At 37.3% G+C, this 27,902-nt stretch overlaps 1 protein-coding gene across 3 annotated transcripts in view; it reads left to right on the forward strand.

Moving 5' to 3' along the window:
* kcnd3 (potassium voltage-gated channel, Shal-related subfamily, member 3) overlaps window positions 1-27,902 on the forward strand; it is a 109,935-nt gene that overhangs the window by 69,438 nt on the left and 12,595 nt on the right. For all 3 annotated transcript variants that reach the window (XM_079897593.1, XM_079897594.1, XM_079897595.1), the window contains exons 3-4: window positions 14,614-14,782; window positions 26,719-26,817. In XM_079897593.1, coding sequence (XP_079753719.1) covers window positions 14,614-14,782; window positions 26,719-26,817 — 268 coding nt within the window. The remainder of the gene's footprint in view (window positions 1-14,613; window positions 14,783-26,718; window positions 26,818-27,902) is intronic.

Genomic DNA, 27,902 nt, shown 5'->3' on the forward strand with positions numbered 1-27,902 from the left:
AGCTGCTTGAAAATGGTCATTATTTTTCCAGTGTTAAAATTTCATAAAATATGCATCATCTTGTATACATCTTGTAACACTACAGTTCAGAAGTTTTTTTATGCTCACCAAAGCTCCATTTATTTGATCAAAAATACAGTAAAAATAGTAATATTGTGAATTATTACAATTTAAAATAACAGTTCTAATATGTTTACATTTAATATATTTGTGTAATGTTGATTTGGTGCTTAAAAAACATTTCTTATTATTAGCAATGTTGTGCTGGTTAATATTTTTATGTAAACCCTGATACATTTCTTTCCAGGATGAAAAGAAAGTTCAAAAGAACAGCATTTATTTGAAATAGAAATCATTTGTAAAATGTGATGGATTATGGGAGTCAAAACCATCACTCCCTCAGCAGAACCCCCTCACTGTAGTCTTTACTTTTATGTAGTTTAATGCTAGGGAAATACAGCACAATGTATCATGTTATAAATGTACAAGAAAAAATATTCCAAGCATGTATTTTTATTGTGGATTTAAGATATTTTAATGCTAATTAAGGCATTATTTTTACATTTACAATGATCCATGGGCACCCTGCCATTAATACACTGTGAAATACAATGTTTGTACATTAATGCTGTAAAAATATTTTGTTCATTGTTGACATGAACGTTGTCAAACGTAACGGTACTTCATACTTTCGTATAGCAGCATTTCTACAGTACTAGTAGTACTGGATATATCAGCCCGTTCTCATCCTAGGGTGTCATATACTGACGCTTTTGACATTTCGTCTACATCGAACGCACATGGCACCCTTTAGCGTCAATATGAGATGCAGATAGATATGGGCCAGAAGGCGCCTCCTAGCGGTCTAACCCTAACCCTACACCAAACCTAAACCTACCCATAACCGAACAAAGCTCTGTGCATGTCATATTGACGCTAAAGGGTGCCATGTGCGTTCGATGTAGAAGAAATGTCAAAAGCGTCAGTATATGACGCCCTAGGATGAGAATGCGTTGGATATATTCAGTGTCACTGATACACAATAAATTCTGGTACCGTGACTACTGCAATTTTGGTACCATGACAACTGACAACCCTGTGACATGTTACTTATGTTTGTATGTGTATTCACAAATAGGTTACTTTAGCATCAGCAGACTGTGTTTGCATATACAGTCTGAGCTTTCTGAAGGTCAGGTTTTTACACACTGGAGAGTGGCTCGGATCCTGCTGTGGCCTCTACACCGCAGGTGTGGCTGCTCTTTGTTGCATTATTAAAAGCCACATTCATGCCCTCTCTTTCTCTTCCTTTCTTCCTGTCTCTCTATCAGTCGAGATCACAGACATGGACATCAATGAACAGAGGGCAGAGAGGGGGAAAAGTGGAGGTGCTTGTGTGTTCAAGAGACTCCTTGTCCCATTGATTAGCTTTCAGTCACACACAAGCCTGGAAGAGGAAAAGGAACAGAAAAAAAAAATAACATCATGAATGATCTTTAAAAGGGTGGACACAGACAGACTTTCTCTCCCTTCATCACAGACTCACAGGGCCTCAAATGAAACATTTGGTTATTGGTGATTAGTATGAGAAACCACGTTTTAATTGGTTACCATTGTCACTTCACTTCAAGCAACATTCTGGGCCCTATTTTAATGATCTAAGCGTATGGTCTAAAGTGCAGTTAGGGCGTGTCCGAAACCACTTTTGCTAGTTTAACGGCGGGTAAAATGGTCGGCGCGCCAGGCGCATGGTCTAAAAGGGTTGTCCCTATTCTCTTAATGAGTAATGGGTTTGTTTTGGGCTTTACATGCAGTAAACCAATCAGAATCTCATCTCCAATTCCCTTTAAAAGCCAGCTGCGCTCGCGCCATGGCGGATTCGCTATTTACATGACGGAATTTGATAGTGGAAAGAGCGCAAACGGATCCGCTCGTGCTCAAGGTAAAAGTGTGCAAGCAGACCATCTACGGGACAAGCCGGATTCATTCCACCATATCTTTATGTACACAATAATAATCTTTTACATTGTAATCCTTTTATTTTTTTAATTTGGCATGTTTGTGTGCTGCTGTGCGTCCCTGTGTGTTTAATAAGCAGAGTGTACGCGCGCTGTGGACCCGCCTATAGGCGCACATTACTAACACACTCTTTAAAAAAAAAAATTGCGCCATTGACTTTAGACTTTCAGTCGGTCCATTTCAGTTGCCTCAAAATAGCAACGCGCCAACAATGCGCCTTAACACACCTCTTTTTCAGACCAGCATGCCCATGGGCGCACAAATGGGCGCAAATGCATTTGCTATTTATACAACGTGGCGCAGGATGTGAAAATGATAACTGTCGGACTGAAACTAGCAAAAAACACTTGCGTCGCGCTTGCCGCTGCATTGCTCCGGGTGTAAGATAGGGCCCAAAGACATCAAACATAAGTACTTTGATAAAAAAATGTTTTAAAAAAATCTAATCTGCTAAATGGGACTCTAAAGATGCTCGAAGATAGTAAGATATTATAAAAACATTAACATCATGATTTTCTATAAAGTTGCTTTGAAACGATGTGTACTCTGAAAAGCACAAATTTGACTGATGAATTATTAATTAAATAATGAATTTAATGCAGTCTCTCGTGATTTTATGTTTTCAAAGACAGCTTCCTATTGCTAGCCTCTCTGAAATTGCTAGGGCTGGGCGATTTAAATCGTGAGATTGTTATGCGCATCTCGTCAGTAAAGCCGGTTCCTTGATTAGTAGTAAATCGCCATCACCTGCTTTCAGATGGAGTGGCATTTACAACACAGTGCCGTAGTTAACTGACAACCTGAGCCATATCGCATTAATTATCGCTGGCGATACGTCCACGATTTTAATGCGATATGGCTCAGCTTGTCAGTTAACTACGGCTCTTTGTAGTAAATGCCGCTCCATCTGAAAGCAGGTGATGGCGATTTACTACTAATCAAGGAACCGGCTTTACTGACGAGATGCGCATAACAATATCACGATTTAAATCGCCCAGCCCTAGAAATTGCCTACCCTACCTTTAATGGAATGAGAATCTTTCTGCACACGGATGTAAATTAATTTTCACCAAGAGTTTTTTTTGCAGCATACATGCAGTCATTTGCACCGTTACATTTGTAAAACTATTATTAGCAGCAAATAGCCCTTTGACTGATTTTTTTGAAGCAATCTTTTCACTACAATGCAGACACACCAGTAAAAGTCGGCTGCATGGACATTCTCAAGTTGAGTTTGTTTTATATAAATTCTAACGTACGTCGGAAATGTGTATACACCCTTCACTGCCTTTTTTATGTGTCCTCGATATTACTTCATGAAGCCACATGATTCATCTACATCGACAACTTCCGCTTAATGTAGTCAATATAGAAGCAGAAAGACAAAAAAACACACGGGTGACACTGACGCACATTCTTCTTGAGTGAGGGAATCCAGCAAGCAGGATGATTAGAGGTGAGCTGAAAGAGAGGCAGACAGGTTGAGAACGAGGAGAAAGAAGACACAGATCAAGGACATCAGGTGCCAGCGTTTGGGGTGAAGCTGGAACGTTTTACGTTCCGATCAATGAGAATCCATTAAAGGGGCATCTGCTGTACCTTTGACTACTTTAAACACACACCACACACACGTGCAGACGAACGCCTGTGGACGCAGACACATCAAAGAATGAGTGAATGATACAGGCCATCATTGATTACAGATGATGGCCGGCGTAATAAGACGAATGAGAAGGTTTCAGCTGAGGTCCCTGCTGTTAAAATCACCATGGAGACACGTATTGATTAACCCCGGTGTTTGAGACCCTGGATATCGGAGTCATGGTAATGATTCCACATGTCAAGAGAAATTGTCTAAGGAAAACGGAAGACGGAGAACGCTCCTCTGCCCCCGTTTCCTTCACGGTTAATGTCTCAAGCAGAGGTAGAAGATCAAAGAGAGAGACAAATGTTTCTAATATTCTGCCGCTTCTGAGAGCACAACACAGCAGTCTTCCTTCAGTCTTATTCTGTCACCTTGGCAACTAATTGCATTGTTAAAAATTAGCATATTCAAATTCGCCAAATGTATCATGGCACATTGAGAGGCTGTGACACTATGTAAGTGGGATATGTTTCTTGCAGTACACCACAAAAGGGCACCTCTCCTCTCCAAACTCCTTTTATGCAGCGCTTGAAAGGCAATTCCTCAAACATTCTGGTGCACTAAGTTAGTTTTTCCTCATTAAAACAATCTGACATATAAAGAAAGGAATAGCACTTGAAAACTTTAAAATAATGCAAACTCACTAACAATGACATTTAAATTTTCAAGCGAGATCTACCATGAGCACCAATGTTTAGCGATGAGAAATATACTTAAAGTATAAAGTGTATGCTTCTGTAGAAACAGGGTTATTATAATTAACCCAAACTAGTGTATCAATATTCATAAAATATTCACACCAAAAGAGCTCAGCAGCGATTGTCCTTCCCATAAAGTCTCTGCTCTTTCAAACTACAACAAAATAATGTAAATATTCTACAATAACCTTCTAATATACTGTATTTTATATAACTGAATCGATGTCATTGCTTGTACTGTACCAATTGATTCAATTACATGTTTTGCAATGCTCCATGGAATACATAGTTCATTGCCAAATAAAAGACAAAGTGCACAGTACGGTTCCTTTCTCAGATTATCAAATACTTTTTTGCTTCAAATCAAAGTTTGCAATGTTCTGATTCATCCCAGAGCTGGTTGGTTTGGTTCACAGCTCAGAACTCTACACTGAATGATCTTCTGAAACCCCCTGTAAAGAAAAGAAGACAAATGGAAAATACTTCCTGAACCAAGTATTGGTCTGTGTTCGTCCTTCAGGAAATAAAAGTCTATTTTTTTAATGTTCTCGGAGCATTTTCATTGCTGATTTCTTCACAAGAACAGGACAACTGCAACGTTCTAAAACGTTCCACCGTGACATCATCAGCCTCAGAACACGTTTAATTCTGTGGGCCGATTTTTGGATCGTGTCATTGAGACCTAGTGTCAGTTCCACTGAGCCTGCCAGTTTTTTGAAATATGCATGAAGGTGCACAATGTCGTAAAATGGCCAACCCTTCGGTGAATAAGTGCAATCTGACTGACTGCTGATAAGACACTGGCAGATGACAGGTAGCTGTCATCACCAATTACATGCCAGTTTAAGAGCGCTGAAATCTGCCATGGAACAAAGAGAAGCATCAGGTGTGTGCCGGTGCGATAACTGCATATCTGTAGCAGTAACTGAAGCTGCTTTGATTAGGATCGATGACCATCTGTGGTTTCATTAAAAGCCAATCAGTAAATTCGATCACTGACTTAGGGCCGGGTGATACTGCGCTCCTGCCTGGGTCAAAGATCAATTAACACTGCACATCGCACTAGTGATTCCTGCGTTAACCAACATCTCCATTCTGACTGGCCTGAAAATGCATGTCCTCGGATATTAGCTTCCTTCCCAGCATTAGCTGGACCGCGTATCACTTTACCGAACCCTGCGTGCGTAACCGATCCCTCGTCAGAAAGAAACGCTGTGGGGTCAGAGGCCAGCGTTATTTAGCTGAGTGAAAGAAGACAGATTAATTAGTCATGATACTGCAGATCGGGACTGTGACGCAACTGCATTTGATAAGACAGGTGCTGCTTTCTGGAGGGGGTGTGATAGCATTGATTGGATTGATCATTTGAGATGAGTAATTGATGTTGGGGTGAGGTTCTCACCTTGGACCTGGAACAGGAGGGAAGATGATTAAAAAAAATAGGAGAAAATGTCCATTATCAGTGTTTTCTCTTGTTTTCCATTAAAACTTGATCTGAATTGAGTTGGATAATGATGTAGAGCTCTACAATTGAACAGAGTTGAATTTCCACTGAATAACAGCACTATTGCCTTCTGTCGAGCTGTTTGTGAAAATAAGCTTATTTTATAATGTGATGAACTTTGCACTATTACTGAATTAAACTGAGTCAACATTGACCTGACTTGAGATGAATAATGGCACTATTATCTTCTGTAGAGCTGCTTGAACCGAGTTCGTTTCTAATGAACTTTGCAACATTCACAGTGTTATTGAACTAAATTGAATCAACATTGAACTAAATTGAGCTGAATAATGGCACTCTTTTTAGAGCTGCTCTACAGCTTTGCATTCATTTCAAAACTGAAGAACCTTGCGAAATGAATACTGTTATTTTCTTGTTTATTACTGTGAAGCTGCTTTGAATCTCTCTATTGTCTAATGTGTGATATAAATGGGACTTGGCTTAAAACAAGAAAAAAAACATGAAAAATATTTTTTTACTGGGGAATAAGACAACAATACGAATGAAGATACAGGATTGAGTGACATTTCAAGGTTTCATGTGGAAGGTGAATTCAGCTGTGTGTACAACAGGTGTAAAGATCTTTTTTTCATTCTGTATTGCAGTCGTTTTCATCTTCCAGAATGTCACATCTGGAGTGGATTGAGACTGTTGTTTATGTGTGTATTTGTGTAATGGGGTGAATAAAATCTGGGGTGGTAGGTCTCCTCGACTGAGGACAGAGAAGGAAGAAAAATCACGTCTGGAACACGGCAGTGGTGGAGGAGGAGTGGCCTAGTTTCTTCAGCAACCTACTTACAAACTTCAAAACTTAAGCGGGCGGTGGAATTCAGATGAGCTGATGAATCCTTTAGGAATGTTTGTGGCTGAATCTATGCCAAATGTTAGAGTGTGTGTGAACATCTGAATTTAAGCCAATCGCCCCAGAAACTGGCACTTTCCTGGATCTGAGCAGGTGGCAAGTGTAATTGAGGGTGTGTGAGTTACCTTAGGGTTTAGATCCCTTTATCCAGAGTATACGTGATGGAGTCTGTCAGGTCTGAACCCACAGTCCAAACTAAGAATGTCAAAAGTAGAGGTACTTCACTTCCAATTTTAGTAGTTCAGTTCCAGTTTCTTTCTATAGCATTGTTAATACTGAGGACTGACAGAATTCAGTGCCTGCACAGGGGTTTTTGATGCTAAGGATCCCCAAATCTTGCGAGGGACTTCATCCTAATAAAAAAATTATTATATATAAAAAGATTTATACTGTGTGAGAAAAATATATTCATCATAACAAGATTATCAGTAGAATACACAATTTATTCCTATAACACTTTTCACAAAAAAACAATATGATTCCAAGGCAATTTTATGAAGAATATTGCCCTAAAAAATCTTTTACAGAATCATATGTAAAAAAAATAAAAAATAAAATAATCTTTCTGTTTGATTGTCAATAGAATATAACATAATTGCAATAGAAGATTTTTGACAATCTTTAGCCAACTGAATGAAACTAATATCAAATTCTGAAAATGTTTAACAAATTATTGCATTCAACACATTTAATTAATAACTTAATTATTATTTTCTTTCTTTTTTTTTTTTTTTCCTTCTTTTGTTTACCCTCAGCATTTCTGGACTAGAGTGTGAAAACTCCTGGTCTAACTGACAGGCTTTCAATTGCCTACAAGCGCCTTGGTAATGTGTCTGAAGTGAATGCAAACAGGCGAAACACAAAAATTCAATATGTGTCAAAATATTGAATCTGTGCAATGAGCCTTGCGGTGTAAATGCAGCTTAATGACCTGCTACTGTCTGTTGTGTTGTTTATATTAATCAAGAACAATATTGATGAGAAAAAGAAAAAAAGAAAACCACCCACGCATGAGTCTTGAACACGAAATTTGGGCTTAAAGACAAAAAGCAGCCTACGAAACCGCTGAAAATCATGAAATTTCACTGGTTTTAGCATCAACTGCTGAAATATTGGTATTGTGACAACAACCCTACTACAGGCTCTTTCTCAAAAGCTCAATAATGCATGTGAAGCCCCACAGCTGGTCCAATTCCTCACAGAAGCGGAGGCTGTTTATGTAGAGGCGATTGGTGGTATGAATTCAGTTTATTCAGTGGAATCCTTCTGTGTACATAACAGCAGATTTGCTGGTGAATGAATTGAGCTAATCTGCCGTCGAATTGTTGTTTCAGACATCACTTGGGCTCGTGAAAATCGGAGGGAATCGTGGCTCCAAGCGGGTCACACCGACTCACCGTGGGAGGCGGATCTGAAAGCATGAGGGGGTGGGAATAGGGAAAGAAAGGATTGAGGAGGATGGGACAGATGCAGAGCTTGAGATGTGAGTGGGATGAGAGTTTGGGTTTCGGGAGTTTGCATGTTGTGTAACAGCAGTCGGGCTGTAACGCACCGCGCACTAACTGTGAGTCTGAGGCCCACAGCGCTAAAAGGCTAATGACACGCTCTCCATGCTAACGACATCCCTTTTCTCATTACCATGCCAGTGGAGTCACAGTGGCAATAAAAGCAGTCGAATCAAGCGGTCGTCAAGCATGACAAAAACTGTATGTGACTGCATGTGTTAGACACGGTAAAGCCATGTGACTTCCCTTTATGACAGCTGCAACAGATCCTGGGAGGTTTTGTGAAGCTTAGAGGCTCATGAGACTGAAACAGAGAGTTCGGCATCAAATTTGTTCCAATGTCCTCTGATTTCTCATTTGATATGCTATGCAGTTTCATGGACAGACTGTTTCAGTATGGGCAAGGAACAAAACAAATTATATAAAAAGGTTTGACTCAATCTGCACATGTAAGTGTTCAGCACTAAATGTTTCTGCACTACTTCTCTCATTCAATCCAAATCTGTCCTTTTGGGATTCTGTCATTTTTTGGTTTCAGTTCAAAATCATGAATAATGTGGATGTTGTTTTTGTTATCATGACACCTGGGTGTTCAAATGCTTGATTCCTGCATTTTGGTGCTTCTCTAATGGAAGACTGCATAATATCCCGGCTGCCACGCCACTGAAGACCATCTCAATTTGAGCGATACTTGAAAGGAAGCCTTCGTTTTGCATCCTTTATTCAGATCCTTTTGAAGGCTGCATCGTGTATCCTTCACTTCCTTTAATCACCCAAAATCCTTTGCACACATTCCAATTCAAGAAAAAGAATTGACGGAAAATGAGTCAGCACTGAGCTTGTCTGAGTTCATTATGATGTGTAAGACAAAAATAATATTTTTTAGATATTAATCCATACATGTTTTGGTGTATATTAATCACTAAACACTAAACTGCTAATAATGTAAGCCACTGGCAGACCATAGACAGGTGTCATTCACTGTACTGCACAAATAGAAAGACAAAATTAAGTTTTAATAGTATTTTCGTGCCATGACCTTGGGGGCGGGAACGTGTGGCGTATAGCCATGCGCACTTACTTGACCGTTTCATTCTAGCGTTTAACGCTGAGGAGGACTTAAGCTTACATGTCTTAGAAGAACTGGACTAGGACGGACACAACCTCACTATAATGCACACTTTCTTTGAAAAGCACCCTATAATACACACAGAGAGACCAAGGAGGCATATAATAGCTGAAGGGAGCTAGTCATTAGCATTAGCCTTTTTCATCTCAATGGCAGTTACGCAGCAAGAAGTTTGAGGGTAACTTTTTTTTAAACCAGTTAGTACAATCCTAAGTTGCTTGCAAACCGAAGGCTAACTGAAAGCACACGCAAAAAAAGCAAATGTTCCATTTTTAGCTTCTGTGACATTATGAAATGTGTAATTTAAAAGGAAATCATTAACATATGTTCACAATTAAGACTATACATATACTTTAAAACGTCCAACTAATGGAATCGCTTTAGGATACAGGTGGTATAGGGTCTTGCACAACTTGCAAACAACATAGCGTGTGTTTTTTTTGTTTTGTTTTTTGGCCAGTCGCTTGAGCCATAGTTGCCATGTGACAATCTCCCTAGAGCTGCAATAAAATGACATCATGACAGTGCTGATGACAAGATACCAAAAAATACCAAAATGCCAAATCCAGTAACATTCAAATGTTTGGGATCAGTGCGATTTTTTTTTTAAAGTAGTAATACTTTTAGCAAAACATCAAATTGATCAAAAGTGACATTTATAATATTATGAAAGATGTTCTGTTGACCTTACTGAAAACAGTTTCCACAAAAGCAGAACAAACGTTTTCAACGTTGATAATAATAATTAAAAAAATGTTTATTGAGCATCAAATCAGGGAAATGATTTCTGAAGGATCATGTGACACTGAAGACTGGAGTAATAATGCTGAAAAATCACAGGAATAATTACATTTTAAAATATAATCAAATAAAAAAGTGCTTTTAAATTGTAACAATTTCACAATATTATTGTTTTGATCAAATAAATGCAACATTAGAGACAAAAAAAAGCTTACTAACCAAAGTTTTTAAGCTCTACTAAAATATAATATTTACAATTGTTGTATTGCCTGAAAATAAGTATTCCATCAGTATGCACAGTTACTTTTGTGCCCCCGTAATGGTTTACTTATGGCATTTACCAGCTGGAGTCTGGACCAACCCCTATTATTTTGCTTCCACAGACACAATAAACGATAATGTGAGTAACTTCTCTGTGATCCACAGTAAGGTTGAATCAGTCCCCTGATGTCAAGAAGAGCAGAGCTCCTTATTAGCTCTATAAATGAAAGAAAACTTCAGTGAAATCTCTAAACAAACATCTAGCTCTAGCTTCAGTGTACTAGCGCGGATATCTTTGCTCTGACAGTCAAAACAACAACACTCATTTGTTTCTTTCTTTCGTTTTCATTAATATTCTGCTTTCAGTCAGATCCAAAGCAGATATGAAGGTGTGGAATAAATAGATAAGCAGACACTGAGATGTGGTATAAACCTCAGTAGCTGATACAATTCAAGATCAGAGAGGAATGTAGAGAAAGCAGAAAAAAAGATTGCATCTGCAGTGTGTGAAAAAAAGAGTGACTTTTTAGTGTTTGGAGTGAGTTATTGTATGTGTGTGAGCTGGCATTCTGCATACTGTGAAGGATTTTTAATTACAATCAATAAATCCTAGTGGATCGTATTGTCTAATTTGAGATTCAGCAGAATGAATAAAGGTCAAAGCCTTGATTACAAACACCATTAAATATCTTACAGCGGCCTAATCAGAAACCTCAAATACTTGAAGTGTCTGTGTGTATTAAGCCAGACATTAGATAGAAAGGCCCATACAAACACACTCGCACCACAAGAGCTTGCACATCTATTTTTCACATCAAAGAGCATTTGCTTTGAGCATATGCACATACACAATGACTTGCAAAAGTAAAAAAAAAACTTAACCAATTTTCTTGTTTAGCTGAATTACAAATGCCACTTTGAAATGCAGTTCTTTGTGATATTATTTCTAAGCAATGAAATTCAAAATTAACTACTTTAATATGACATTTATTTATGTTAGAAAACATGCTACTGAAATAAAAACTGAATTATACTGTTTGTGTTAACGTATCCAGTCCAAGCTTTTGAATATTTCATACAGACACCATTTCAAGCAATTATAGCATTTGTCTTTTGGGGTAAACGCACTGTTCAGGTGTGATTCATCTCCCGAACAGTGATTCGCTCCAGGTTGTTGAGGTTAGACAGTCAAAAATACACTTCCTAATATGCAAAAGTACTAGACACACACATTTGTCTTCACAGATCAAAGCAGAATGAGAATACAGAATTTACTCATGAATACACAGAGACAGAGCCATTTTAGAAGTAAGCCGTAATCCTTAACTCAGTCCAGACAGAGGGTGCTTTTGTTCAGCCTGTAGTTTGTCTAGTCAGAGCTGTTAAGCCCTCTATCCTGCAGGGTGTTTAGTTGTGTCTTTTTTGTGTGCATCATCTCTGTGTCCCAGATTGTATTGTGTGTTCTTCTATAGTGTATATTGCATGTTTAAAGTGTAAATTAGTTTAGATTATATAACACACTGTGAGATCTCTTCCTCAGAAATATTCCCACGTGGGCACGATCCAGGCCTCTTAGAATGACACTTTAATCGACTCTTGAAATGAGTTTCGAAAAGTGTTAAATAAGCCTCCAAAAATAATACAAATATTAGCGTTGACACAAATTTATGTGTTCTTTCTTTCTTCTAGTGTTAAAGAGTTATTTGAATCATCCATCATCGGCTTACAGCGATTAACCTGTTCAGCTGTCAGACTGCAGGGTTTTTCTGTGAAAGTGTACAGCACACACTTACTTCGCCTTTTCACCCTTTTTTGGGCAGAGGCCATCAACCATGGCTCACCAGGCATCTCTGTCTTGGGCTTTCCTCTCTACCTCGTTCTCAGCGCCAAGTGTTTCTTGGCCATCCTCTTTTCCTTGAGGATTCCAGGTCAGATCTTGCCTGTTGATGTAGGCTTCTGGAGGATGTGGCCTATCCTCTTTGTTATTTCATCTTGGGCTGTAAGCTGTGATGTTTTGTGCCACAGGTCCCTATTGCTGATGGTATTTGTATTGCTGAGATTTGGAGGATGTTTCTTAAACAGGTGTTGATGAAGGTCTCCAATGTCAGGTCCTTGGACTTCCAGATTTTCTTAAGATGGATGAAAGGAGCTCTGGATTTGTGTACAGTAGCACCCTTATTTAAATGAATTTTCAAGGTTCAATACAACTTAAACTCAATCGACAGCACTTATGACATAATGTTGATTGACACAAAAATGAATTTAGACATCCCTCCTTTTCTTTAAAAAAGCACAAATCTGGGTTACAGTGCAGCAATAACAATTGAAGTGAATGGGGTCAATCCGTAAACGTTAAAATACCATTTCAATAGTAAATCCACAAGACACAAGCAATAAGATGATTTTAATGTCCGAAAGAGTTGGTGTAAATTCACAAATTTGTTGCCATAACATGCATGATAAAACCCTAAAATAACCATAAAACTGTCAAAAATGTCTTTATGGCTCAAAAAATACAAAGAATTTTATAAAAACCAATTACATTAATTCTCATGTTAAAAGCTAAGCTTTTCCTTCAATTAACTTCCATTAAGTGCTTCACCTTAACCTTGATTTTATCTGTCGATTGAGCTTAACTTGTATTGAACCATGGATACTTTTCACTGCTTTCAAGACCCACAACAGCATTGGCTCCTAATGAGTCATTTTGATTATTTGAGACATTTAAATGTCTTAAATGCCAACTCTAGTGTCTCTTTACAGATTGTAGGCTGGCTGCATGTTTTCTGATTGTGATTGATTGAATTGTGCCTCACTTGCACAAAACTCATTTAATGAAAGAACAGGATTAGCCATTGTTAATTAAATCCTCACTGGCAGTCACTGCATGGGTTTGAATGAGCTAAAAAGAAAACTCTTGTACTTCTGAACATCTGCACATATGCATTTAAAACAATGCATACATGTCTATAAAATATGGTTATTCTTGCATCGTTCCACCAGGTGCACCGGTCTTATTTTCTCGCTTACTTTGTGGCTGTATTCCATCAGAATCCAATTACTTTAGTCTGTAGTTTTTTTAAGTAATGTCTTCCTTTTTTGCTAAAACCAACTTGAACCATCCAATTTGTTTGAATAGATATTTGGTCAGAAACGTTCTTACCTTAAAAAAAAACAAAGTCTTTCCACTCCTCACTGCCTGAATTCAGATGGCAGGCCATCACACAAGCCGAGGAAGATCTACAGTGGTGCGTGTAATTGTATTTCCATTTTAAATAACTGTATCAAATTGTATTAAATGTCCTTGAAGTTGCCAGGGCATTGGTTCGAGGAATTTAAATGCTCCAATTTAAACATCTTAAATGACTTTCTCGTTCTCTGCTGGTTTTTGCTCCAGCTTGGTACAGTTCATCTCTTATTTAAAAGATGATTTTCACAACATGCTGATAATATTAGCCTTGTTTTGAGGGACGTTATCCATTTATACTCTGCTATCTAGACAAATACTTTGTTTCCAAACAAATGGCCTTGGGACAGATTTTGCAAACAAATCAGCTGCCAAACAAATGAGTCTGCAAACAAACAGTTTTATAAATAAAAGGCTTTCCAAACAAACAGCTTTTGAAATGAAACATTCCCAAAACAAACTGTTCTCTAAATAAAAGACTTTACAAACGAATAGCTTTCTAAATAATAAACAAACTCTCAAAACAAACTTCTTTATGCATAAGTTACTCCAAACAAAACATTTTCAAAACCCTCCAAATTTAGCAAATAAAAGATTGTCCAAGCTGTTTTCAAAATAATAGACTTTCCAAACAAACTGCTTTGCAGACAAATGTCTCTTTATACAACTGGATATAAAAGTGTCGTCCCACTCACGCTTCTGTCACCTCCTGCTTCAATAATCATTTATTGCATTTAAAATCTGGCACCTCTAATGTCAGCAAGCATCAAAATAATTTTCCTGCTTTGTCTGCAGGGTACTATTAGGTGGCGTGCGGAAGTGCCAATCTGCAGTAAAAGCATACGATTATGTTTAGTAAGAGTTTGTGATCATTCATTATTTGAAATGTAATAATAAAAACAGATGGAATATAATTATTACTAGGAGCTTGAGTTGTGTGATATCATGAATCTGTCTGCTTTTTCATTGCTGCTGATCTGTTAAATAAGAAAGAACATGTGGAGAAGCAGGTTGTGCATATTTCGGTAACTATTGTCTCTATTTCTTGCTCTTTCTCTGCAGGTATGGAGACATGGTCCCGAAGACCATAGCAGGGAAGATCTTTGGCTCCATCTGTTCCCTCAGTGGGGTGCTGGTCATCGCTCTGCCTGTTCCCGTCATCGTTTCCAACTTCAGTCGCATCTACCATCAGAACCAGAGGGCTGACAAGCGTCGGGCTCAGAAAGTTCAGGTCTGTGAGGCTCAAAATTCCCCGAGGGGCATCGTCTCCTCTGACCAGAGCAGCTTTGTCAGAGAAACTGCCAGAAACACTGGTGTTTAGCTCTGAATAATGCCCCTGTTAAATTAGATCATATCCTTTTCCATCCTTAAACAAAGAGAAGTGATTATTTAGGTGTCCCAAGGCCAGGTTTCGAAGGCTATTAGTCAAGGGTGGAGAAATGCCAGAGGGTTTGTGGGTAAAAATCAGGTGACATGTCTTTCCCCTGTGGTGGTACCATGGTAAAATGATGGTATCAGATGGTAATAACTATGGTACTCTGGTAAACACAACTGCTCAAAAATTTGAAATGTTCAAAAGATTTCTATTTCAAATAAAATTTCTTTCATTTCATCAAAATATAAAGTAGCTGGTTTCAACATTTAGAATAAGAAATGTTTTTTGAGCACCAAATCAGCATATTAGAATGATTTCTGAAGGATCATAAGGCACTGAAGACTGGAGTAATGACTCCCCGAAATTCAGCTTTGCCATTTTTCACTGTTTTTACAGAATTTTTCAATCAGATAAACAGTGTTAGTAAGCATAAGATAATTTTTTTTTAAAACCTAACCAACCCCAAAATTTTGAACGGTAGTGTATATACCGTGGTACTGAATGATTACCATTTACATTTACCATGAAGTCAAAGAATATCATGTTACTACCATGGCATATGCAGTTTTTGGTCATTTTTTGTTACTGTCAGGCAACTGATGTTCCTCTCCCAGCTTCGCACTAAAAGACATAATCCTTCACAGAAAATCCCAAATCTACTTTAATATTTAAAGCTTTGATATTCCCCTACATCCCGCCTCAGCTGCTCAGTCTGTCTTCTCTCGCAATCGCCTGTTGTCTTTCCACTAGTGTTTTATAGTTCTTTGCATCATTTCTCGGTTGATATCCACTCAGCCATATTGCTGCTCTTTTTCCTCGTCTGATGAATAAGGTTATTAAACTTGTTTGTTTCCGGGTGCATGAAGGATAATAGTACTACTTCACCATCCTTTTCCGTCCCCGTACGAAATAACACCTCAAACAAACAGCCTTAATGTTAAATTAAGCCTTTCTCTTCACCCTAGGGGAATGAAGGGATGACCTGTCACTCGTTTAATGGCAGCATGGCGTCAAAAGATTGAGACTAGACTAGAATGAGATCCCAGCAGGGTTACATGCCCTGCGTCTATCCATCTATCACTCCATCCCTCCCCGTCCTCATCCGAAACGTCTCTATATCTCTCTCTGAAGGTTATTTAGTTTAGGCGTAATTATCTGTTAAATCACCACAGGCTTCTCAGCTTGCTTTTGCTATGCTAATAATTGCGAATGTTACTGGAGATTAGCTTGATCGCAGAAAAACAACACCAAGGCCACTCCTATGACATCCTGTGTGTGGCGAGAGACGTCAGCTCCTGTACTCAGTGTTATGTTATGCTTGCAGTCATGGATTTAATGTATGCTAATGAGGAATTAATGTAAGCTTAGGTTTTGGGTGGGCTTATGGGGCTGCATTGTCTCTGCAGGCAAGATTTCCACTGGCTTTAGCATTTTACTTAGTGTTCATTTAAAGTTTATCTAGTATGGCAGATTATTCCCCAGAATTCTCCATATTATCTCAGCTCGGATCAGCCTAAACAAAGTTTTGATGTGAAATTTCCGTCGCCAAACATTTTCTGTTCTTTCGCAGCACGGCTGCAGGGGATGCGAGTTCAGTTTCAAGTCCAAACTAAAGCAGCCAGATGCGACCAAACCTCACAGGACCATCTTTAAAAAATTGTTGTGTGGGTGTGTTTAAACACATCCCGTGGTTAACTAATAACAGAGTGGCATAAGTGCACGAACCTGCCTCAAGCCTTGAGTTAACCTCCACCATAGGAACAGCTGTGCTTACTGTCCAAAGGACATGAGAGAGAAAGAGTAAGACATAGAGAGGGAAAGAGAGCCAGGAGGGATGTTCATCCTAATGACAGTCCTTCCACAAATAGCTCGCCCAGACGAGACCTGTGGGGAGGGGTTTGTTTTTTTTTTATTCCGGCAGTCACTTTTGGTAGGTGACCTTCCTCTGTCTCACCTGTTGTCCAGTAGCCAAAATACAGCATTGGTACTGCACCAAAACTGTGTGTAATCCAGGTTAATAAACTAAAAGTTTATTATTACAGCACTAATATTAGTGGATGCATTATAGATCCTTATTTGATGAACTGAAAAACTGAATTAGTGCTCCTGATCAAGTACAGTTAAACAAAATGTATATGTGGGGGTGTTAGAAGTGCATTCATATGTATATGTGGGTGTGTTTACTATTACCAACTAATTGTTATGGCATCATTATGAGGTCTTTACAAACATTTACTTACTTATAATACCATAATCATATTCATAACATCAACAATTAAATTTGAGTCACAATGTGGGCCAGATTTAAAGTTATATGAGCGACATAAGTTCTGTAAAGCAACAGTTCATGTTGTTCCAAACTGGTTCTGAGATTTTATACCGGATTAAAGGGGAGAACATTATGAAAGAAACTTACTTGACAACAGCAGTTCCTATATCAATAACCTAACAAACAGAATAACATTCTTGCGATCATCGCCTCTCATGTGCACCAGTATTTTTCAGCACGTTCTACAAGGAGGCGCAAACAAAAATATGCGAGTAAAAATATCCTGCATCTGAGGCTATCACTAAATATTGAGAATAAAATGAGGAAAATCAGCAACAGCGCATATTATATTATATTTTTCTACATGTTGTTTTAGATCATGCATGCTTACTCATTTTTACAAGGACCTAAGTAGAGGACACGTTCCTCAATGTTTCCACACATGTTCTGCGCACGTTTCCTTCATTTTTAGTTGAACTAATACTTGAACTGCATTTCATTTCCTTTAGTTTTAAGGTAAAATTAATACAATTAAAAATTCAAAACTCAAACTGCCTTGCACTGTGCAGCAAAACATAGCTCATATAGCACCACCTACCAGTATAACCTATCTGGACGTTAATACCATAACAGTGTGATAGTTATGATATCTTAAGTCTATTCCATACCTGTATGTCATTATTCAGTGGATCAAAAAGGAGACTGTAGTCACTCTTTTCCATTCAATTACACTGAATAGGATCCAAAAGGATCAAAAAAGCACCCTAAAGTGTCGTAAAATTAATGTTGATGACTCAAAAACATCAGTCTGATCAAATCATTTTTCTGATCCATATGTTTGGATTCAATGAAAATAATTATTTTATCCCACATCAGACGTCGGTTTTCACAGAATCAGTGGGGTTGGAAAAAAATGCCGTCGGGAAGGACTCGGGTCTAATTTTATCGTGTTTGCCTCAGGTCGAGTTTCTCCTTTTTTTTAAATGAATTTATGCACGTTTGGGTAAGAAGTGGTGTGGGTCGGGTACAGATTTTAGGACCCCGAGGAGACCTCTATTCTGTACTGCCCAGATGAGATTTGTTCATTTCAAGGGTTTTGGCTCACTTCTAGAGCACTCCAGGGCTTTCCAGAAGACTCTGCATTAAGAACACTGCAGACATGACAGGGTTTTATGCAGAGCCATCAAAGTGAAATGAAATTTTGATCAAAGTGTGAAAAGCTTCAGATTTTATATGCTAATTTATTTCATCTTCCAGTGGCTCATTGTGTCTCACCTCACGAACATGCTGCAGTTTTATTTTTTATTTATTTTTATTTTTTTGTTGCTGTTGTTGTTTTTAGTGACTACAGAAAGCCATATACACCTTATTAATAGCTAATGCAAATCTGCATAGCCAGAGAGATAAAGAGAACAGACAATTTCCTAGACATCACTCAATTCTTTCATGACTGATCGCTTCATTATGCTCAAACTCTCATGGTTGATCCAAAGGTCTGAGATTTGTTATAGTTCAGGAATCAGAGTTTTGATCAAAGTTGGTCCAGTAATTGGGCTGATTCATTAGTTCTCTCAGAACTTAGCAGTGCTACTTCAGTGAATGTTAATGACTTGTTCATTATTAATTCGGCACTTGCTTTACACACACTTTTTTTTCGCCGCTACGGGTCTCTAACCTCTACAATAACAAAGGCGTAGATTGATGACACCATGATAAGCGTAATCATGCAACTTGTCGTCATGCTGATGGATCTAATAATGTTTATGGATGAGTGAATACATTGATGTTTTTAACATGACTGTGATATGAAGCAGGGTTCGATTGCTAATGAGATATCAGCGCCACACGCGAGTCCCGCGGATATAAAGGAATAAGGACATTTCATTGTACCGAACTACCCGCAAATGCTGAATTACTACTCACACAGGTCAGTTTATTTGACGAATTAAACTTGTGAGGTAACGCAGCGCTGTTTCACTTGGTCTAACGTTACACTATCATACTAAACATACTATTGAAAGTTATAATGTTATTCTATGTGTAAGTTTGTTGGCTATATGAGACTAGCAGTAAGCTAGATCAACATTAGAATAACACTGATCACATTCTAACATTTCATCATGTTGAGCTATATAACATTGATTTGTTTTACATTTGCTCAGCTGTCTAATAAAGTACATGCAAGAGCGGCGTCTCTGTCAAGTCGAAGTTTGTCGCGGACGTGGAGCTCTCGGCATCTCGAAAACGCCATGCCGATATTGATCCTCGTTTTAGTTCTCCTTTTGTCCCAAAGTCTGCTTGCCATTGTCCATAATATTTGAACGAAACAACAACAGTGTGCCGCTAAACATTACGCAGTTGTCCACATCTGTCGCCATGGTTACAATGGCAGTGCAAGCAGAAACCAGGGATAACCTGGATATTAAGTCATTGACAGGCGACAAGTTAAGGGATGGGCACTATTTAAAATTGTGAATTTCTCTGAATTTACAAATTCTTGGAAACATTTAGGGTAATGTAAGTACATGACTGAAAAAAATATATAACACTGCGCAAGTGGTTTTTGGATATTTTGATACAAAATTCTTAAATATTGTACCTTTAAGCTTTGATTGACGTCATGCTCCGTTTATGCATGGACAAATCATACAGGAGAAGTAGGCTACGTCTACTTCTCTAAGTTATCATAAAACAGACACAAAAAAAAATCACATTGACTTTTATTTTAAAAAAAGGATCCCAAGGCATATTTGGACCCAAAAACCTAGCAACTGCGAAACAACAGTCTACAAAATACTGTACACCCCTTAGCAACCACATAACGACCCTCTCACAACAATCTAGCATTGTATAATAAACTAGTGCAGGTATGACGTCACTTTGTAGGCCAACCGGCAGTTACCATCACACTGGTTCCCTCGACAAAAACCCAATAGGATTTTGGATTATTGCTAAAAAAAATCTCTGTGATCAACAAAAGTTTATGATCCTTGCACGTTTCGTCCATCAAGATAATCATCACAGATGATCACAAGTGTTATGAATTTTGAAGACTAAATGCAGTCGCCAGAAGTAAAAAGCTAAAGGTAGGCTATAAACGGACTACATTATGGTCCCACGAATTCAACGTCACCATAACTAAGCTTCCGACAACTCTTTCAGTTTTTATTTAAAAACATTTTCCCAGAATGTTTGAGTTAGAGCAGCATATAAGACCACAATTATAAGCATAACGAGGCTGTAAAAGCAGACTGAGTTTACCAGTTCAGCGTGATGTCGTTTAATCTCCTCAAAAGCCTAGTAACATTTAGCCACTTGTTACCAACCGCCTTTTTCAAGACATGCAACAGCTTCAAAAAATCTGGGGTATTATTGATGTATTTTATATTGTTGAATAAATCGTGAAAGTGTCTTGAGCTCGTTTTCACCAAAGACCTTATTTCAACCACTTAACCAAAACCCCATTCAAAAAAAACAATGACTTCGGAACAATGGAACAGGAAGTGCTAAAATGCTAACTCGTTTCTGCGTTTTGGCCTACAAAGTAATGTCATACCTGCACCACTCTTTTGAATTGTATTCACATCACTGACAAATAACTCTTACATATAATGCAACAACTCTGACATATAATGCTCTTTGTTGTGAACTGCAGCAAACACTGAAAGTGAAGAGATCTTGTTTAATTGACATAGATAATCCACTTTAAGCTCCCTGAGCTTCCATTTCTGTGAACGATCTTGTTTCACAGCTGTAGAAATTACTGTAAAGCAAAAGGATGTAGGTATGTACGTCACTGAAGTGACTCACAGATTAACAGATTTGTTCAGGTCCTGCAGTTCTGTATATTGTAGATCCAGGTATCATTCTCTACCTCACCCAGACAATGTTCATTTTAAAATAAAACTAAACGGATGTAGCCTGTTTTCGCAGGCACTGTGAAATTAAATTTTTACAGCTCATCATTTGGTCTTGTTTATAAAAAGCAATGGTTCTCAACCAGAGGGCTAGTGGGCTTTAGCAAACTTCCAATGGGGCCTTAAGATTAATTAAAATCATTAAAAATAGCTTTCAATAAAAAATAAAAATCAAGATATTTATTATTTAATTCACTCCCTACCTCTATTTTTTAAGAAATAGAGTTCCCACAGAGTTCTGCATATGAGGCCTAATTTTAAAAGTGTGATTTCGAGACCTGTACAAGTCATGAAAATTAATACAACTGTATAACTCCATGGGCATTTATATAATTAATTTACAAGTCAAGCTCTAAAATATTTTACTGGGTAGAAATTGTGAATTAAAACTATTTTCAAATATCCTTACCCTTAATCCCTATCTATCTCTATAGTAATGTTCATACTTGCCACTGGTTAAAAAGAATGACCTTGAAGAGCATTTAAATCAAGTTTTCTATGTTGTTTATATGTCTATGTGGTGTTTTTAATACGCTTTAAAACAAACCATGTACAAATTCATAAGTCAAAATTCAAAATGAAAATTCAAAATGAAATCGCTGGTGTTTCTTACATCACAAACTACCTTGTAATCAATCCCGTCACAAGGGGGCGGACTTTAGCATATCATTAACTATGCTGCGATGCAGGGGAGTCTCAAGAGAAGCCAGGTTATCCCAGTATATGAAAAATATATTATGTATATTACAATGTTATGGTGCACTATTTGCCTTTATCCACTAATGTTCTGAGATGTTCAAAGCGTTTCTATAAGGATACTGATTTGAGCTGCATGACGAAAGGGAACATGGTTTGTGTAACTTTAGCAACATATTATTAGCTGTCGCTAACAACAGTCAAGCAAAATGCTAATCATATTAATTACCGTTATGTGTCCGACGTTGTAAAGACCAATACTATTGTGCAGCATTTACTACAGTTGAGTGAGTGGAGGCAGGACTAATTTGCATAATATGGTTGGATCATTGAATTTACAGAAGCTAGTGTTCGGCCATCAGATATTGGGTCTCGAAGTCAAAAAAGGTTGAACATTGTACAGTTGAAAGGTTGCACGTCCGCCTTTACAGCTAATTTAAAATAAAAAACCTGTCTGTTTGAGGTACAGTAATGTACAGTTCAACAAATTCTGCCTTCTCACTCACTGCACTGCTGCTTATCGTTTCAGAGAACAATGCAAACCAAGACAGCGCCTCTCAGCAGCACCTCTGCTCTGCGCACCGGTCTTTGGTGGTTTGCGCTAGAGCGAATGCTTCAAGCATAAACAACTCGTGCATGTCGCAATCTAGACAGCATCCCGTAATGATTTCATTTGTATGGGGAATTAAATACTTTGATTGGTCGAATGAAAACATGACATGCAATACTTCTATTATATCCAATATAGCTACAGTATATAACTGTGATCACTAATATTATTCAGTAGTGACTTTGGTCGGGACTCGGGACTTGTCCCTATATTCTCCATTCCCAAATGATCTCAGCCCTCACATGATCAAACCATCCATCCAATCTGTGGAGTATGATTTTGAAATCTCCTCTTTGACCGTGGCATCTATGTGATTCAATCATGCAGGTCACACTTTTCCACTCCACGAATCTGATCTTGAGGGACTAAACAGTTGATCACAAACTTCAATGAAAGTCTCAGTTGATTCTGCTACAGGGTAGAGATTGAAGGCATACCACCCAGGGTCACCTTCCTTGTGAAAAAGAAGTGCACTTAATTGTATTGAATGTAAGTAGTTTGCAGATAATAATGAAATGAAAGGTCATTATTTTAGTTTACCATAAATGATCGCCAGTACATTTGGCAGTACACTTTAACCATATTTCAAAGACAATAGAGGTAATAATTCTGAAATTACATATAGGCCTGATTTTACAGACAGGGCTTAGATTAATCCAGGATTAGGCCTTAGTTTAATTGGGGCATTTAAGAAGTTTTATATATATATATATATATATATATATATATATATATATATATATATATATATATATATATATATATAAATGTGCCTTAGAAAAAAGCATTACTGGTATGCATCTTGAGACAAAACAATGGCATTGACATTTTTTAGTTAAAACAGCTCAAACATTTTAGTCAGCTTAAGCCTTGTCTGTGAAACCAGGGGATAAATATTTAATTAAATTCTACTTAAGTGGGGAAAAACGTTCAGTTAATTGCATGCATTTAATATAAATCCGAACTATAATGCGTTTTTATTAAATTGCAATTAACATGCAATTACGTGTTCAAAAACATTACATTCAGTTTGCACTTAATTATATTATTTCAAAGTATAATACTTTCTTTTTTTTTTAAATGTAAAGTGTACTTATTTTTCACAAGGGAAGGCCACAATCTACCCAGACTGAGGTCTTATCCACCCAATCATAGCTACCAGAATAACAATAGCTTGGAAATAAAACAAAACTGAATTTTATTGCACATTATCATATTTCTGTTGAACACATAGTGTGAAAAATGTATTATTATTTCAAAAACGAACACTTTTATGAGTAGTGAATTGAAATGGGTCACAGACCACAAATTTGCCTCATAAAGGACTTTGCATCATAATATTCAGGATGAAATTATAGATCAGGCACATAACAGAGGTCTTCTGGCTTTGACAACCATAAAGTGTGTAACAGTGGACTTTTTAAAACTGTATGTGTATAACTGAAATGTAATCTGTGAATCTGCTTTGTTCAGTGTATCTGATCTCAGCACAGTGCAGTATAAGCGTCGGCCGAGTCCTCAACAATTGTTCTCAGCAGCAATATTCTGTGTCACATTGATAAAGAACCCCGTCATTACTGCGGCCGTTCCCAATCTCCCATTCTGCAGGGTTGTTTCTCTTTTTTGTTCCACGATAGCCGAAAATTGTTGCAACATTTGTTGGAAACACAAACGGTCTCAAAGGCCCAAACTGATTCCATTATGTGATGGCAATCTCCTGTGAAAAGAGCAGAGTTAGCACTCCACTCACCCACAGGGACTCGAGTGAGTGTGTGTGTGTGTGTGTGTGTGTGTGTGTGTGTGTGTGTGTGTGTGTGTGTGTGTGTGTGTGTGTGTGTGTGTGTGTGTGTGTGTGTGTGTGATGGTTTTAATGATGGTGTATGTTCTTTCTATCTGTGTTCAAGTGTGTGTGAGAAATTAATGAACATCAGAATACCGGTTTGATCTCTGCGAGGTCTCTGATGCAACTGAGACACAATTTGTTCCTCTTCAATAATTTAAAAACACACACGCACATACAAACACTCATTTAGCGGTATACCGGTAATGATGATAATAGTGATATTTAAAAAATTAAATATCGTTATCGTGTTAACCCTTATGCTGTGTTGAAATCACAGTAACACCTTTGGTGTTCCCGGTCAAAAATGGCCGGCCTTTTACAAATTGCTCGTTATGCTATATTATCACAAAATATTGGATTCAATCTTTGTCAAATTTCTTTCTTTTTTTTTTTTTTTTTTTAAACTGATTGGTCGTAGGCCTCATTGATCTGAGCTTATGCACCTATCCTTTATTATATTGCATTAAGACAATTATTTTTTTTATTTTTTTAAGAATGTTTAGATATTTTTACAATTATCCTAGCCTGTTGAATGTTAAAATGGCAACAACAAAAACATGAAGGAGGGACACAAGCCATTCATACCTAAATAAAATAGACGAAATAGTCCCCTAGTGAAAAATATATACTTGTATACTAATGTATACTTTATTGTATTTGAAATATATTTCTTTTTCAACATTGCAAATATACTAACAAAAATTGTACTATCTTTAAATATATGAAAAGTATATTAGCATCATGCTTTTACCTATTTTCACAATACAACTTTTAACACACTTTAAAATAATTGTACTTTAGTATATTTTCTAAAAATATATTTTAGAAAAATATACTTGAAGTGAAAATTCAGTTTATTTTTTAAAAGTGTATTATTTGCACTTTATTAAAAATATATTTTAGGTATATTTTAACTGTGTGCTGGAAATGATCATTATAGATAGATACATTATAGTATGCAATAGTATTTTGTACAAAGTATAGTTAAGTTTTATTTGTCTAATAATGTACATTTGTTGTTGAAAACAAAGTATGCAATTTGTAGTATTTGGAATAAGTTAAAGGTATTAATGAACCTATACTTTTTACTCAAATATATCACACCATGATTGTCCCGGCTCGTGAATCTTTCCTGATCCCATCCCTCCTCCCTCTCTCTCTACCACCTCACGTCCTGTCTAGCTACCCTTCCTATCCTAATAAAAGGTGAAAATGCCATATATATATATATATATATATATATATATATATACACTTATGGTATATTGCTTATATGTTTCGAAGACACTGGTAATTAATTTGTAATGTACTTGTAACACAAATAAAGTACACTTTAATATCACTAATCAAGTATGTAATTAGTCCCTACACAGGCATATAAAGTATACATACTTGAAGTTGGTCCAATTTAGTACACAAAGGTACACTAAATACACTTAAAGTTATGCTTTACTACAATTTAATTACAAATAAGATATACTTAGTACAAAATTAGTTTCAAAATAGCACACTTCAAGTTAACTAATCATTAACACACTTTAAGTATACTGATAATTAGTCTGGCTGCAAGTATACTTAGCATATTATTTTTTCACCAGGGTATTTAAGTAATCTAGCAACACTCAAGAAACCACATTACACCAGCAACTGCAAATCAGTGCACTAAAAACCACACAGAACACATTAATGACCACATAGCAACACCCTGGCGACCACCCACCACGATGCCCTAACACGTTCAAGAAAATATAAAAATCTAGTGTATCCGTGTTTATTAATGCATTGCAAATGTAAACTCTTTTTATCATGTCAATAAAGCTTATTAAATCTTAAGGGAACTGAAATATGAGAGAGAGCATCAGTTTTCTATGAGATGATGAAAGAATGAGAGCACAAATCAGATCATTTGATGCCTCTGGATTTGAGAAGATTAAAATACTCTCATTCATTGTAAATATTAAAATTTGATGTTCAACAGAAGATTCGACTGCTGGTTTCCACCCATCATCCATGCTGTGCCTATAAAAACGACATAGACTGAGGGAATGTGAACCGCTGCTCTATCATTTACCGTTACACAGCTGTGCTAACCGTAATTCAGCATTACACAAGACGTTTACTGTAATTAACCATTACACAGCTGCGTTTCTCTAAATTATCATTCTTCTATGCTTTGTAGTGTGTGCAAGCAACCGCTTTCTTATTCCCTGATCTGTGCACATTTTCACTGCGTAGCTGTCAGGGTCGTTCGGATTAGTTCAGTACTTTTTGTAGGCACTTGCATTTTTCATCATCTCATGACGGACAGCAATCTATGTGAAAATCCATTTTGTTTCTTAAAGCACTTTGATCTGAATTGCTCTTTCAACAGGGATCAGATTGAGACTCAGACCTTTGTGATGGAAAAGCACTGGTAGACTGAGTTGTAACTTCCTCTGTGTGTGTATGTGTTAACAGAAAGCCCGACTGGCCCGAATGAGAATTTCCAAGGCTGGCAGCTCCACAGCCTTCCTGCATAGCAAACGAAATGGACTCAACCAATCACTGGAGCTAACGGTAAGAAACACACACACACACACACACACACACACACACACACACACACACACACACACTTTCACAAATACAAAAACACACACATCCAAGCTCATATTTTCCATATTTTGTTTTGCTCCCTCGTCATTTGTCATACATTATACATGGTTTTCAACAATATCTATCAGGCAGTGCTCCAGTACTGAGGTAAACGTGTCAGGTTGTTTTGCTTTAAAAGTGTTTATTAGAGATGCACATGTGGTGATCCGATCTTCAGCACTTAGCGATTATGAGATATTCATGTTTGCATATTTGCACAAACATCAGCTCAATTAACTCAATAACATCCAATTTATCAGGACAGAGTGATGAACTGATGTGAAAATGTCTTAATGTGTTGCTAAACAGCCTCATTGAGGAGAGAGCGTGTTTTTGCGTTTTCATGTGGATGCAAAAAAAAAAGAAAAGAAGGAGGAAAAACTCAGTTTATAGAAATGCCCGTGTACGTGTGGACTAAGCCTTAGACTAGTCTTACAAGTTAGTCATCTATTTTTTTTTCTACCTACTGGTCATAACTTTTTTTTTGCCAATCACATATAAAGGTAGATTGGTCTCATTTGAATCCGAAAAGTGAGACTGATTAGTTTTAAGTAACTGCTTGTTGGTCAGACTATTTCTAAAGACACAGTTTATGCAACTGGCCCCTGGTCTTTATTACTGCAGTTGTTTGATGCTAAAATGTCTTCCTGGAAAAAGAAACCGTCGATTCTCTGAATGCATTTGAGGAATGAGGAACAAGCTGATGTGAAAGTGAACAGCGAGTACAGACAGAGACAGATTGCAGGCTACTCCACAGCTAACCAGTTTTACAGAACATCCTCAGAGAGGTCCAGTGAGTGAAGCAGACAGGAACCTGACAATATTAAGCCTTATGTTCTGTTCTCAGACCTCAAGGCTGTTAACAGTGTGGAAAAAAAATGACTTAAGAAATATGCATATATATATATATATATATATATATATATATATATATATATATATATATATATATATATTGATTTGTTCATTGCAAACAGTTGGAAGTCTGTAAATTTTGCCAATAATCA

This window comes from Squalius cephalus, assembly GCF_949319135.1.
Source record: "Squalius cephalus genome assembly, chromosome: 16".
Classification (NCBI taxonomy): Eukaryota; Metazoa; Chordata; class Actinopteri; order Cypriniformes; family Leuciscidae; genus Squalius; species Squalius cephalus.